The 15,594-nt window shown below is 38.6% G+C and overlaps 2 protein-coding genes across 8 annotated transcripts; one reads left to right on the forward strand and one right to left on the reverse strand.

The window, feature by feature from the left end:
• Nucleotides 1–381: 381 nt before the first annotated feature.
• Nucleotides 382–11,431, reverse strand: ss18 (SS18 subunit of BAF chromatin remodeling complex). Of its 7 annotated transcripts, XM_084912826.1 has the most exons (11): nucleotides 11,252–11,429; nucleotides 10,693–10,769; nucleotides 10,514–10,598; nucleotides 8,617–8,773; nucleotides 7,199–7,429; nucleotides 6,556–6,726; nucleotides 6,155–6,232; nucleotides 4,624–4,746; nucleotides 3,182–3,312; nucleotides 2,694–2,756; nucleotides 382–1,938 (listed from the first exon to the last, which is right to left on the reverse strand). In XM_084912826.1, the coding sequence occupies exons 1-10, from the start codon at nucleotides 11,318–11,320 to the stop codon at nucleotides 2,739–2,741; spliced, it is 1,140 nt and encodes a 379-aa protein (XP_084768952.1). In that variant the 5' UTR covers nucleotides 11,321–11,429; the 3' UTR covers nucleotides 382–1,938; nucleotides 2,694–2,738. The 7 variants fall into 7 exon arrangements, 6 of the variants coding, with proteins under 6 accessions (XP_084768952.1, XP_084768950.1, XP_084768951.1 ...); XR_014797618.1 differs by having other exon boundaries at nucleotides 2,694–3,312; nucleotides 11,252–11,430; XM_084912824.1 differs by lacking the exon at nucleotides 2,694–2,756.
• A 572-nt stretch (nucleotides 11,432–12,003) lies between these two features.
• On the forward strand, nucleotides 12,004–15,379 carry psma8 (proteasome 20S subunit alpha 8). Its single transcript, XM_084913169.1, has 7 exons — nucleotides 12,004–12,227; nucleotides 13,580–13,706; nucleotides 13,864–13,988; nucleotides 14,171–14,293; nucleotides 14,382–14,501; nucleotides 14,745–14,807; nucleotides 14,889–15,379. The coding sequence occupies exons 1-7, from the start codon at nucleotides 12,126–12,128 to the stop codon at nucleotides 14,982–14,984; spliced, it is 756 nt and encodes a 251-aa protein (XP_084769295.1). The 5' UTR covers nucleotides 12,004–12,125; the 3' UTR covers nucleotides 14,985–15,379.
• Nucleotides 15,380–15,594: the final 215 nt, after the last annotated feature.

Raw genomic sequence — 15,594 nt, forward strand, 5'->3', positions numbered from 1 at the left:
CCCATCACGTGCTTTGGCCACACATCTGGTGTACCATCTGTATCACTCCCCCCAATGTGACAGGTAGTCCCTCTCCCTCTCTGGAGGGAGCAGAAGGGGAAAGAGGGACACGGAAGGTAATTTTGGGTGTAAATGTGGTCTGGACCTCTCTGGATGCATCTGGACAAAGCAGACACGCTGCTGAGCAGGGCAGGGTCATTATCAGTTGGAAACTGACTACCAGATAGCAGATGAAGACAAAACAATTATATCATACTGTCACATTATGACAGCACCAATAGTGCACATCTTGTTTATGCTGTTCAGGATGAATGTTTCTGGTGTTATAAACAGTCTCTTGACAAACTGTCAATATCTATAAATTACACACGGCAAAATATATTAAAGATTCTTCCGATTTATTATAATGTACAGTTATACATTGCCATGACACAAATGTGACCACCACTTAAATGGGGTGCAGAATGAAAAATATTAAAACAACCATATAAACAATACCAGGAGGACACTGAATTCCTCTTTTTATGTCGCTGTACACGTGGGAATCAATAAAATATGCACCATAATACAGATATCAAGCCAGTAATATAAAACTGCACAACCAGTCTTTACTGTGAAATTAAGGAATCGATTTCAGAACATTATTTTCACATCTTATGTTACATATTTGACAGTAACAATCATTTATTCACACACAACACTATTTGAATGGCATCAACTTAGACGTTTATTCAAAGGGGAGGAGGGATTCCAGCACTGTGAACAAACTAACGTTATCAACTAACAAATGAAGCACTTGCCAGATATATTTGTAATACCGAGTTGGATTCTTTCCCCATCCACTAATTTGCAGTCAATGGACAAGACTGAGGTGCATGTATAGAAAAAGTAAAAAATAAAAACAGGGCTCCAGAGAGCATTTACTCACAATTTGCAGTGGCATCTGCTACATATTACCTCTTCGGGCACATTTATGAAATAGAGGCCAACAACCATTATTCTGTCAAGTACTGTGGGTTTGAAAAAAAGAAAAAGAAAAAATTACTCACCCACTTTTTTGAGAAAAAAAAAAAATCTAAAGAACTCACAGAATACATCAGATTTCTGATAAGTATGATGTTCATATTTGTTTACTGATGAATTACTGTGTAGGTCAAAAAACAGTCCTGTTCTTGTATTCCCGTGTTTGCGCTGCTGATGTTGCAGATTTCATTTAATTGTTCCACAATTAAACAATTAAAGGAAATGTGCTGGATGGGATCTTAAAGAGCATTAAAAAAAACAAACAAACAAAAACATTGACACATACACTTGATGAAATTAACAACACAGCTTTAGTACTAGTTTCCAATGTCTTATACAAAGTTAGCTTGATCTAAAAAGCATAAAATATATTTTTACATCATCACATACATCAAGACATGTACCATGGCCTAGCTGGAAGTTCGCTTGGTGCACCATTTCATCTTTCCCTGTCCCCCACACAATTACCTACTGCTGGCATTATTGCTTCTGATGATCGGGGAGCTGAAGGATCGAGAAACAATGCACCACGTAGATTCAAACTGTACATTTACATCATGTGTTATCCAAAATTTTGTTAGCCCACTTCACAATCTGCAATGCTAAAGGATAAGGCAGTTCCATTTTTAAGGCATTGCTGCTTTGAGACATACTGGACCAGAGGTGACTCGCTGACTTTGGCGTAATGTCAGCGAACATGATAAACATGACTACATCTTATCAGCAAAGATAAAATCCCAAAGAGAGGGGAAACTGTATCTTGTATTTTTGAGCATTGTGTGTTTGTGTCCGAGAGATTAAAACCATCATTAAAGTCTGCTTCGTAACTGACCAGAGGTCAGAGCTTAGAGATCAGAGCAGAGCTGTGTTGGTTGCTGTGATCACTTCTCATTGCTGGTAATTTCCATACTGGCCCTGTGGAGAGAAATGCAACATCCTCGTGATACTGACCTTTTCAAAACAAACAAACAAACAAAAATAAATAAATAAAAAATAAAAAAATCAGAAGTTTATGTTCACAAATCTCAATAAGGTGCAGACAAAAATCTGTGGTTTCAACCATATCATACTGCAAACCGTGATTTATGCCTGCACTGACTGGTTTTGACCAGCAGATGGCAGCATAACCTCACAACCTGTGAGCTCTAAATTCGAACTTTTTACCTCAGGTTTCAGCAGCAGCATGGCTGAGGACGATAATCCTTATTAAACAGTGGACACTAATTTTCAAGTGAGACAAATTCAGTGGAAGAACAGCAGTATTCTCTTTATTCCTACACAGGGGTCGAAGTATGTGTTTGACTTTAATGGAAAATGCAATGGAAGCAAATTTGGAAACAATGATTTGAAAGATAAAATTTAAATCCAACAAACACACTGGTTATGAAGACCAGTGTCATACATTGTAGAGATTAAGGACAGTCAGAGAATGTGAGCTCCTGTCTGTCTCATTACAATCTAAGAATGCTGTGTTTCTGGACCTCATATCTTTACAATTCGACCCCTGGTTAATAAAAAAAGAAAAAAAAATAGAAAAGGAAAAATTTAAGAAAAAGAAAAGATGGGTAAAGAAAGACAGACGAGAGACAGAAGAAACAAAACAAATGCAAATTAAGGCTAGGTGGTCAAGCGTCTAGATTGGACGTTGAGGTCTTCACAGCAACCATTACCTTTGCTTCTTACAGAGCTAGTCAGGGGTTCAAATCCCCGGGTCTTTATTTCCTCATGTGCCCCTGAATATTCAAAGATAAAGATATCAAAGTGTAGCTGTGGTCCCCACATAAGACCACAGGAAATACAGGGCAACAAACAGATCTTCCTTTAAACACTAGAGCAGTCTGCATCAAGTTTAAGGAAGAATCTTCTTTAAAGCCCTCATATTTCACTGGAATGGCATACCACATTAGCCAGAACACAACAATATTAACATAGAAAACCCTTTTAGGAAGAACACATTTAACCACCGAATATGATGACAGCATGCATAACGTACTACTGCTTAATTTTTACCATTGTACTTCACTTACATTAATTACTGGTCTAACTGAGAGCTATATATAACATACAACTTAGCATGGCAATAAACACAGTAAGAGAAAGCCTAAGTGCAATGTACAGACAAGCCTCTGTCACTGTCCATTGTTGGGGTTATACTCACCTGGTCATAACCATAAGGGCGCTGCTGTTGGCCCTGTGGGGGTCCGGGTTGTGGAGGGCGATAGCCCCCGTACTGCTGTCCCTGCCCTTGAGGATAGTTAGGATACTGTCCTGGGGCACTTTGGGAGGGACCTACAAACAAACACATTAATAAATGGAGAACTTTTTATGCTTGTCAGCCTTGAGTGAACCCAAAACTCTTTGATTGCTGGGCACTGTTAACAGAGAAATTAAATGCTTCCACACAGTGCAGTTTATTTTGAACACAGTTTATTAAAAAGAAGAAGAAAGGATGTGGAACAAAAAAAAAAAAAAAAAACTAATTTAGGTTGAAGCACTGAAGCATGCAGTGCAGGAAAATTCTATAAAAACTGACTGTCAACCAGTGTTACTGAAGTGTTAAGGTGCAGCATCAAAAACAGGTTTATACTTGAAGTCCTAATCCGGCTCTGATTCTGCCAAACTCATTTCCATTTTTCTTATGCTTTGGACTTGTTATTTTGAAAACTTTGGGAAATACCTGTTAGTTTACATTAACTAGTGGGCTGCAATAAAAAAAAGTGATGGATGACAAAAAGAATAGCGGATCTGTCAGACCCATTTGTTACGGCTGTCTCCACCACGCCTGACTCGGTAATGAATGAGAGCGAGTGAGTCAGGCTGGAGACAGGCAGTGGTTCCCTAATGCAAGGAGACATCAAAGAGATTCTGTTGGTCTTCATTAGAGGAGCAAGCATCATTTTAAAAAAACCCAGAAAGACAGAAAAAAGGAGGGGGAAAGAAAAGGTTGTGTATATATTATATTATTATGTTATATATGCTCCTGTACAGATGTTGTGAAGGACTGGGCAAAGTCTGACTGGAGTTGAAGTCAAATGAGGCCCACGCAACATCATTAGGCGCTCATAATGCCTTATGCTGTTGAGCATAACCTTGTGGGGGCCTGAGAGAGCGGGCATGTGTATGTGCCAGATGGATCTCACCTCACAACCTCTGCGTCTCCAGTAGCTCATTACTTGCATGAGCTCTGGCTCAGACAGAGGGTGAGTGATGGAAAGTTGCAGAGAAAAATGGGATGAGGAAAGAAAAGCCTAAAAGCTGCAAGAGCTACACTGAAAGTGCAAGGCAAACATTTTTAGACTAATTTATTTCCAGGTATTGTTGTAAAATATGAATGTTTCTACCTTCAATTATTTTTGTTTGTATTATGTATAATTTGCTAACATGATATTACACAGCACTACTAAAATTAAGTAACTGTAATCATTAAGAACGGTTGTGTCGTTCAACTCTCTGCTCAAAATGATATCTTGATATGCACAAAGCTTAGTTACATCAAGCAACAGTGTATAAAGGAACAATGTTTTTTCAACTGCCATAAGGCACCCAAAGAGGGCTTATAGCGCCTCCTACAGGGGAAATAAAATTTTTGCCGTAACTCACCATATCCCTGTTGTTGGGGTGGATAGCCCTGTTGACCTGGGTACTGCTGCTGAGGAGGATATCCCTGTTGCTGAGGTGGGCCTTGCTGGTATGCCTCCTGCTGCTGGCCATATTGAGCATTACCTTTGAGGGGGAAGGGGGCAGCAGCGAATGTGAGCAACATGTTATTGACTACAGCACAAAAGCAAGGAAGACTGTGAATAAAATATCTTGCTATCCAATGAAGAGATGAATTTGATTTGTAAGAGTATAATATGTGCCAGTGCTCTTATAGAGGAAATAATACTCAGACACTACAGTGTCAGTATCAGAGGTCAGTGTCCAGCCACCATATCAGATTTGTGTGAAGTATGAAGTCTAACATCAATTTTGTATTAATAACTATGAATATAAAAATAAAGTACAAGTACAAGTTTACATATTAATAATTTCTTCTAAGATAGGAAAAAGAGGTAACAGGTCATTATTGTGAATTTCAAACATGCACAATCATATTTAATAGCAGCACATTTTTAACATACATATTTTTCCTCATTTTTGTCATTAAAACGACTAAAAAGAAAGAAACAAACAAACAAAAAGAAAAATCCCAAAGCAAATCACTTGTGTTTGAAAGGTCAAAAGAGAAACAGTGTAGAAAGAGGGAAAATCAAAACAAAACAAAAGGAGAAAAAAAAAAGGTAAATGTTAATTGAAGAAAAAAAAAAAGAAAAGAAAAAAAAGCTACATTTTAGTAGGTAATCTTAAAAGTGTGTTTGCTTATGCAATTAATACTATCCCTAAATACACCAACAACAAGAAAATCTACTGCATATGAGCTGTTATATTTTGACAAGAATGCAAAGGTGCCATACTTTTAAAAAAACATTTGAAGACTTCAGTGTCGCTACTGCGGCTCTTAAACAAACCCCACAGTTTTTGATTTCAAATGTCAGTCTGCTTTACGTGAAGTGGACAGAGGCACACCTACAAGTGCTTATAAATATGAATAAGGTGGCTGTGGTTCAGGAGGTAAATCGCAAAGTTGGCAGTTCGATCCTCTAATCTACATGTTGAAGTATCCTTGGGCAACATAGTGATTCATAAGTTTCCCCCCATAGCATCTATTGTAATGCGAGTATGTGAATGGGTAAATGAGGAAAACTCTTGAGTGCTCAAATAGAAAATATATATAAACACATATGTGCAAAAAAATGCAGTAGCATGATATCAGGTTACTTCTGCACAACTTTACCGTAACGCCTCAAATAAGACTGTCCCTGACTTTTCTTTCACCCCAACTCGAAGAGACCTGTTCACAAATAAGCGGAATCAGCATTACAAGAACTGTATGACTGCTTAGATCCCGATTTATCAATGGACAGCAGCACCTTTGTTTTTTACTTTGATTTCCCCAGCAAATAATGAAGAAACTGAAGTGTTTGCTTTGTCACAGTCTCTTTGCATCATTTGTGTTTTAACACAACTCCTGGGTTCATTTGTTGAGGTTTTTGTTTTTCCTTGTTTCCAAGCGGCTGGAAGGTTCTCCTACCTTCTGATGCTCCCTGTCCTGCGTGACTGTACTGGTCCCCATAGTAGTCTTCCTGCCCTGGATACTGCTGAGGGGGTCCTACATACACATACACACAACATACACACAAGTAGATTCAAGGTGTTGTTGGATTGGTTGTGTGAGGGGAAGAGTAAAGAGGATGGATTCCTTGCCACTAGTTCCTAGTAGAAAGCTTTCTTTTGGTCACTTGACTAATTTTTATAGAGGCGGGAGGCTTTAGGTTACATCTTTAGTCGCCAACATCTCTGTGAGCAACAGTGGAGGAAATAAGAGGAAACTGGGAGGAATGAGAGTAAGAAATACAGGAGGGTGGGTTAGGGAGAGGAAAGACCAACACTCACAACTCGCACACATAAGAAACACACTCCGAAAGAATATACCTTGCTGTGGGGGTCTGTAGGGCGGCATTGGCCTTTGCCCCATGACATGATTCCCCTGGTTGACTTGGCCAATCATGCCCATTGGGTTCTGTTGTCCTTGGTAGTGCTGTCCACCACCACCAGGAGGCATGTTATATTGCTGTGAGGGAGGCTGCTGGTGCATCATTGGACCTGAGGTAAACAAAAAAATAAAAAAATAAAAATGAGCTGTCAGAGAAATGACAAGGCACTGCAAAACCGTTTTCAACATGTTAAACTACAGACTTTTCTTTTGTGAATGTATTTTTAGACCCATTTCATGTCCACGGTGACTAAAAAGAAAAGAAGGGCGAACAACATAAAGGAAAATTGGTGTCACTTAAAGTATAGTTGCACCAGTATGAATCATTTAACACCACTGTGACAAAAATTTGTAACCAAATGCATGAATTTTAGGCAAATTGGCAGCACATTAGCCCACAAACATCAAGGGCCATCACTGGGATCTGAACCGATTAATTCTTATCAGCCTTCAGTTTGCATCACTGGTTGATGTTCCATGTTGGCTTCACAATGTTATAAAACTCAGAATATTGGATTTTATACAATAATGCAATTGGAAATTAATGCAATTGAGTAGAAGATAACAAGTTTTCTGCTTTACCTTGATTGGGCTGCATGTTCATGTTTGGACGAGGCCCATAGTTTCCCATGGGTTGGCCTTGGGTCATATTCATTTGGCTCTGAGATGGCATGCCCTGGGAGGAAGGGACAGCGTGATTGTAGCCACCCATGGAGCCGTGGCTGCTGGGGGGCATATTCATAGAGCCACTGGGCATGTTCGGGGGCTGGTTGGGGCCTGGACCAGGACCTTGCATGGGCATGTGATTAGGTCCTGAAAAATAAGAAGAAGATCTTCATGATGCTTTGAAAGGTAACAGAAAAATATATATATATATTCTGAGACTTCCAGTAGAATTGTAAGTTACTATTGATGCTATTTACATCCAGATGACTTCTCTAATAATTTCATCACAGAGTTGACAATCATGGTTTTCTTGTCTCTATATTTTTCCCTTGTCAATAACAACAAGAACGAGCAGTCATCTTGAATGATTCATTCCAGCCTGCCAAATCTAACTCTCTTGCAGCTTTGAATAACCAAACAAACTGGATAACAGTAGCAAGGATCAGTTGATCCTGGATCACACAGTTAATACTGGATCTTCTAAGCAATGTATGGAACACGGGGTCCAGATATCACAATTCAAAGGAGAACAATAATAGTGTTTTCTATGTTGTGACTACTCCATTTCTGCACATAGTGCTGAACGATCAGGTCAGGGGATTGTTCGCTGTTGCATTTTCTCGTATCTAGCACACAACAAGAAATACTCCACTTATAGTTTGCTGCCCGAGTGTGCAGGAGGCAAAGGCACATGATGCCCACACACTTGCTGTGAATAGCAAAGGACAAATACCTAAATTTTCAAATGGCTACAACAGGACATTACCCAGATTTTGTGCTATGCAGCTGGCAGGTTAAAGACTGTTTAATGTCTGATCCAACTGTGTATGATGTTACCTCTGTTATGTAACAATAAGAACTGCATAATGGATGAAACATGGGAAACACAATGTGTACTACCAGGGCTTGTCAAATATCTTTCATTTTTCCTCAGTTAATTACCATGTGGTACAGACGTCAGCACATTTTGTTTTATAAAATTGTTAATTCAGTTCTTCTTCTTAAAAAAAAAAAAAAAGAAAGAAAGAAAAGAAAATGCTCCCTCCCCCAAAAAAACAATCAATAACAGGAGAAAGACAATGATGCATGCATGAACTATGCTACTTCAGCAGAGAAGGATAACCACAATCAGATGGAGAATCAAGCCCAAGACCACCACAGCTGGCAAATGGGTGACATCATCCTTCAGCATGTTTGCCTATAATACCTTAGAGCGACCTCCCTCACAGTTCTGTGGTGTTGCTAGGCAACCCAAGTGAGACAGGAACTGAGGGAAAAGGAGAAAGAGAAAAGAAAGACAAGGCAGGGAAGGAGAGGGGGGGGGAAACACATACCAGGCATCTGTCCATTCATCTGGTTCTGCATATGTGGGGCTGGAGGGCCGCCGCTGACCATACCCTCAGAGGGCATGTTGTGACCGTGAGGAGGCTGAGGAGGGGGGCCACTTTGGTTCATGCCACCAGGACCCATGGGCATATTTTGAGTCGGCGGCTGTAGGTGCACAACACAGACAAAAAAATAAATCCACATGACCTCTCTGAAAACAGATCTCAACCTGAGCCACTCGAGATAAAAACTCCAGAAAAAAATATGATAACTCTGATACAGAGATTGCGGCATTCATGTAGAACACTAATGTAAGGAGAATAAAATCTATTAATATACACTGAAAGGAAAAAAATGTTTCAATAAAAGGAACAGCTAGAAACCTTCAATGATTACAAAAATGCATAGATAGACAAAGTTGCAACAAACTGAACAAAACTGGCTTAAAAAAACTAGCCTGAACTAAGACTGTTATACATGCAGCAGTTTAAACGGTTTATGGCTTAAAAGCAGCAATTAAAACCGTTCTCTAGTCTGCATTTCTTTTAAACAGCTGGTCCTAATCTCAGCTGTTTGAGTCATTGACTACCCCTCCAGAAACATGCTCACCATGCAGCATATTAAGAAAATGAATGTGCCCACACTCATCATCTGAGTTTAAGGTATGTAAGCAACATTTACTCATAAGAATACACTCACTCCTTTACTATATGATTGTTAGCAAATCAGTGACTTCAATCACTTTTGTAACCACTGTGCTTCTTCGCAACTAGGGTTGGGAATGCAAGAATAGTTCCAGTTGAGAATCGATAACAGATTTTAATGGAATTAATCAAGTCTAATAAAATTCTATGCCTCCAAGCTTATCAATTCTTCTTATTCGATGCCGACAACTGTTTTGCGTAGATGAGCACACCAAATAAACTACAAATAAAAGCCTTTTTTGGGCCATTTCTACACTGTGTTCAGACACAGTGTACACAGTGTTGCTTGTTGATGCTGGGAACCTTAGGGCTGAGTAATTGATCAAGTTTTAATATGAATTAAGTTTTGGCTTCCAAAGGTAATCAAGATATAATGATGACTCTTTATCCCCATTTGCCTGCATCCACTGTGACTGGCAGTTGCTCTTGTGAGATGGGCTTTCTCGGGCTAACTTCAACCATTTTTTCCCTCTCTCCATGTACCTATTTACATTTTTCATTGGAATTCGATTATATTTAAAGGTCAAGGAAAGCACACCTTTATTTGAGGTTTAATAAATGTTCTAGTTGATAAACACTCCTTTGAGTTAATCAAGATTACATTTAATGACTTGAAAAAAATTCATTGTGCTTTTAGTTTTTGACATATTTGACTCTTGTAGCCTACTTGTTCTTCAAATGGGTAATTGTTACGAAATGATTAAGAGCATGGATAATCCAACTATAAGCAGACTCAATAATTGCACTACTACCAATAAAAACAATATCAACATTAAACACCACTAACAAGTGCCCGAGAGCTTAACCAAACTGAGAAATTAATGGATTTTCTCAGCAAAGGATTCAATTTGTTCACCCAAAATATTTATTCTACTTAATGAAGCCTTGCGAATGAGCACTACTGGCAATAAATCCTTAAATGGCAGCTACAACAGCTCAACAGATAGCACTCATACATAAAGAAATACTGCAGTCTGTTTGTACTGAAAATCCATAACAGTGAGGGTTTTCAAAAGACTTATTTTAATTTTGCTGGCAGGGAAAATTCTTAATCTCATTAAAAAAAAATGTTTCTTTAACATTGATGATTTATCTAAAACACCCAAGTGACCTGAATCGGGTATGATCGAAGAAGACAGGTACAGAGAAGACAGTCAGACATTTCAGTCATTCACAACAACCACTACGAATTCATACTCACAGCAGGGAGGAGAGACTGCATGTTCTGATTGGAGTCTGCTATCGTCGCCAAGTACACTAAATTTCTGTGCAGCATCTGTTGATACCTGGGCAAGTGAACAGTGCAGTGTTTGAGTGAATGGGAACTTGAAATAAATGTAACGTGAAATAAAAAAAAACTTAATAACTCCAATAACTTACTGTGAACACTCAGCCGTTTTGCCTTTACTCTGGAAATCCATTATGCACTGGATCAGCTGGTTGTTTTCATCAAGTAGCTGCAATGGTAAATTCAGATATTTCTATTACGTGTGTTACTCAATATAACTCCCCAAAATATTAATAATAAAGCAAACGAACTTGGTCATTTGGCGTGACAATTAATTTGCTTGCCGAATGTTATTCTGTCTTAATTTTGAGACAGTGAAGGGTCGTGTTTTGTAAAATGTGAGTGTGCGTTTCTAGCCAACAAAAGACGCGTCTTGCTAGCTAGCTGTGCTTTGCTAACAAAACCACAGGCCTCCATTAACCTAAAACACAATTATACGTTAGTCCGATAAATCCACCCAAGACTCGTACTCCACACGTGGAGTGCCGTTTCCAGGGAGGTTCATATTCACCGCGCTCTGACCCTGTAACATTGTTCCTGAGCTGCTCACAGTTGGACTTGGATGGGCACTGCTACATTGATTATCTCAACGGCTAGCCGCGTTTGATGCCACAGCCTCCATTCTGCGACGCGCTAAAACAGATGAATTACCTTTTGTATTCCAGCGGGTGTTATATCACCCTTCCCACGCTGCCTGTGAGGTGCAAATGCCACCGACATGGTGATACTATAGAATATTAACGTAAGCTACAGCATAAAAGTTAAAAGTAGCTAACACACTGAACAAATCGGTAGAACTCAGATCAAGCAGTTGAGAATACGATGCAATTTCGTAATGCAGTGGTCCGTTTTGGGGGACGAAGTAGCACATTTTAACTCATAGTTACTGATTTCTGCTTGTTCTGACCATACAAGAGTAATTGATGTAAAACTTAAGCTCAGATAAATCATAATATATAAGAAAAAAATTTTAAATAGCTAAAATCACACACATTCTGGCTTAATTAAATTACAATTTCACCTATTTTTCATATAATGGAACAGTCTAGAGCTAGACCATAAGACCATATAAAATAAACTGCCAGAAAAAGGGGGAAATCGGAGCGTTTAGTGTATATATATCTAATTAAAAATAACATTGCATATATTTTGGTAGTAATAACTAATATCAGTCCTGGGATTTATGTGCTCTTATTCACTCTTATAGCATCCGTATTCAAAGGAGGAACCGCTCTCAATATATAAAGTAAATGAAACTTGATATTAAAATACCGTATATGCTCGTAGTGTAATATTCTACTTTTTACGATTTCTGTTTTTCGGAGAACCAATCAAATTATACAAAGTATTGTGTTTTAATCACAAGTTCCCTCTGGGTGGACTCCACTTTTGGTATCGTCTCAGTTCACAGGTCATGCGCAGGCGCCCTTTTCAACACACGGAGTGAATCGCTTGTTGCTAACAAGCTGAATCATTTGGTAGCCTTTTCTCCAGTTTATTGCTATAATACGCGTCTTGCGGTGCAATGGCGGCAAGATATGACAGAGCTATTACTGTCTTTTCTCCCGATGGTCATCTTTTTCAAGTGGAGTATGCACAGGAAGCTGTAAAGAAAGGTTCTACAGCGGTAAGTCATTAAATGAAACTAATGCTAAAGCTAACGATAGCAACATGGGTGACGCTAGATTAGCCGATCAACGCGCGGCTAGCGGTTTCCTTTTTGTGTTTAGCAGTTTTCTTTCTTAACACCTTCTGTTATGGACAAAGGCTTTGTTGCAATTTTACGAGCTTGTTGGCTTGCTAATGTGTAATACATATTTTTAATGCCGGAAATGGCAAACAAAAAGCAGTCAGCGTTAGCTAGCATTTTGTCGCTGTGTCACTCTTCACACTTAACTTTCATTTTCGTTGTGTTGGTACTAACTGACAGGAGTTTGCAAGTACCCATGATTGATTATTACCTGGTCTGGAAAGTTGAATTTTACTCAGCATATTATATCTCCCTCTAAATCACTGAAAAGCCACTGTAGTAGCCTCATAACTAATGGTAGTTATGTTAAGGTTTAGTGACAAAAGACATAAACTCACAAAGCTACTAAGTCGCAGCTCCCCTGGTTACAGGTAACATCTGTCATAATAGTGGCTTAGAAAGGACATTGAGGAACGATGAAGGCTAAACCAAACGGTTTATATTTATTATATGAAAATAAATGCAAAAAAACCCCAACTTCTAACATTAGAGTATGTGTTTGGGAGTAATCTTAAATAAGTCCTAATCAGGGTTGTTGAGTAAGCTTGGCTATGATAACTGATTACTTTGTAGAGGACTCCTTTTTGGACAGGTGGACCACAGAAAAAAACTCACATAAAAATAAAAAAACAAACACGTGTGACCTGAGCAGAATTTTTAATTGGGTTTTACTGAAGTTGTAACTGAAAAATGTCATCACTCTCTTCTAATTCCTCTTTTGGCTGCTCCCTTTAGGGGTCAACACAGCAGATCATCTGCCTTTGTCTCACCCTATCCCAAGAATCCTCTTCTGTCATGCCAACCCTCTGCATGTCCACCTTCATTACATTTATGTATCTTCTTTTTGCTCTTCCTCGTTTGCTCCTGCCTGGCAGCTCCATAGTCAGCTCCCTTGTTCACTCTATTCACTATCTCTCCTCTGTACATGTCCAAACCATCTTATCTTTGCCTCCAAACTGCTCAACCTGAGCTGTCCCTCTGATATACTTTGCATTGTGTACTTACTTTCTTTAGTCAACTTATTGGGGAATTGTTCATTTACACCTGGACACATAAACTTACTTGGAGCCTTGCAGCTTAAAACTCTGCCAAATCAAACATGCAGAGGTATCCGCTTTGTAGATTTATTTGGGAATCTGAATATTTGCTGTATACTATTTACTCACGTCAACTGCTAGCCTGTGGGAGAAAATTAATATTAATGTTTTCTTTTTTATATATATATGCAGGTGGGAATCAGAGGTAAAGACATTGTTGTCCTTGGTGTGGAGAAGAAATCTGTTGCAAAGTTACAGGAGGAAAGGACTGTCCGCAAGATATGCGCACTGGATGAGCACGTCTGCATGGCATTTGCAGGTATCCCAGATAATACTTTTCTTTCCATAACGGAATAATGTGTTCATTATTTAATATGGCATAGTAGAAGACAGCTGTGTCATGTGTTAGTACTTGGCTTTTATATTTTTGTTTTAGCTTTGTAATGTGTTAAATGGCCTCATTCATTGTTTTATAGGTTTGACCGCAGATGCTCGTATTGTGATAAACAGAGCTCGTGTTGAGTGCCAGAGCCACAGGCTAACAGTTGAGGACCCAGTCACAGTGGAATACATCACACGCTACATAGCTACACTGAAACAGGTATGGAAGCATCTGAGCAGTCGTTTACTGTTAACACCTTCAAAAAGGCATGTGTTAGCTATTCCTTTCAGTAGGCATTTGTGCACTGCACCATGGTTGCTAGCCGTTTCATTTTCAGTACAGAGTCATGAATAACCTGTCAAATTTTTTTTTAATTTTTATTTTTTTAAATGTATTTGTAGCGCTATACTCAAAGCAATGGTCGCAGGCCGTTTGGCATCTCTGCATTAATTGTTGGCTTTGACTACGATGGAACTCCCAGGCTGTATCAGACGGACCCGTCGGGAACGTACCATGCCTGGAAGGTCAGTAGGATTTCTGTGTCCAAAAGGTTTCTTGTACAAGTATGAAAATGACTTTTAAAAAATGTATTTTTGAAAAACAAAAAAACAGGCAAATGCAATCGGCCGTAGCGCGAAAACTGTGAGAGAGTTCTTGGAGAAGAATTACACAGAAGAAGCCATTGCTGGGGACAATGAGGCAATCAAGTTGGCCATCAAAGCTTTGCTTGAGGTAAGGTTACGATTAGTTTCTGCATTTCCATATATGTTGAACTCAATGTATTTACATCTTCTATGATGTGAAATTAAACAGTCATGGTTTCATCAAAGAGCACCAACTGCTGCCAAATAAACTATAACTTTCTCTTTCCAATGTTTTCTGTGTAAATGTGTGTGTATATGGTCTTAGCAGGCGTAGTAAATGTGTCCTGAATTGGTCACAGTATTCACTTTATTTTTTGTTTGCTGGTCACAGGTTGTCCAGTCAGGGGGGAAAAATATTGAACTTGCTGTTATCAGACGAAATCAGCCACTGAAGGTAATTAACAAGGCAAATATTACTTTATTTTTTCTACTAGTTCACTAAAGTGCTAATGGGTTTGCATTTTGTTCTTTGCAGATTCTGGAATCCAAGGAAATTGAGACCCTGGTGGCTGAGATTGAAAAGGAAAAAGAAGAAGAAGCAGAGAAGAAAAAGCAGAAAAAATCCACATAAAGCAGTTGTATAAAATCTTGTCCTTATTGCACTTGGATGATGATATCATACTTGGGTTCCAAATATTAGCAGGTTTCAGAAGGTTTATTCATTTATTTCATTGTAAAGAACTGACTCATAACTTGTGATTTTCACTTATTGTGTAGATGCTATACCAGTTGTAAAGACCTTCAGAATTATACATCCAACTGTTGAACTGACTATTGCGAAAACACACAGTCGTAGATCTCAGGTTAGGGTTCAGATCTTAAACTATGGTCACTTTTTTTTTAATTTTTTTTTTTTATCATTCAGTAAACAATTCTAATAACTCCCCGGTGTTAAAATAAACTGTATGTGATACTCAGAACCTTAATGAAACAAAATACTCAATAAAAGCAGAGTTGTTTGTATGATTTATTATAAAAGTTGTTTCACTCCATTATACCAGCTTGCTCTACGAAACACAGCCATTGTATAAAAATGACTGAAATTATTAGTAGTGACACTCCTAGTAACAAAGACTGGTTTCTTCAAGATGAGGCTTGGAAAAAGAGCACAAGATTTCCTCACTCTCTTTATTGATTATTCTACTGCAAAGCAAGTAGTGTGATAAAGATAACTACAGTTT

Source organism: Perissodus microlepis, chromosome 18 (genome assembly GCF_051167445.1).
Source record: "Perissodus microlepis isolate ML-2025 ecotype Zambia chromosome 18, ASM5116744v1, whole genome shotgun sequence".
NCBI classification, from domain to species: Eukaryota; Metazoa; Chordata; class Actinopteri; order Cichliformes; family Cichlidae; genus Perissodus; species Perissodus microlepis.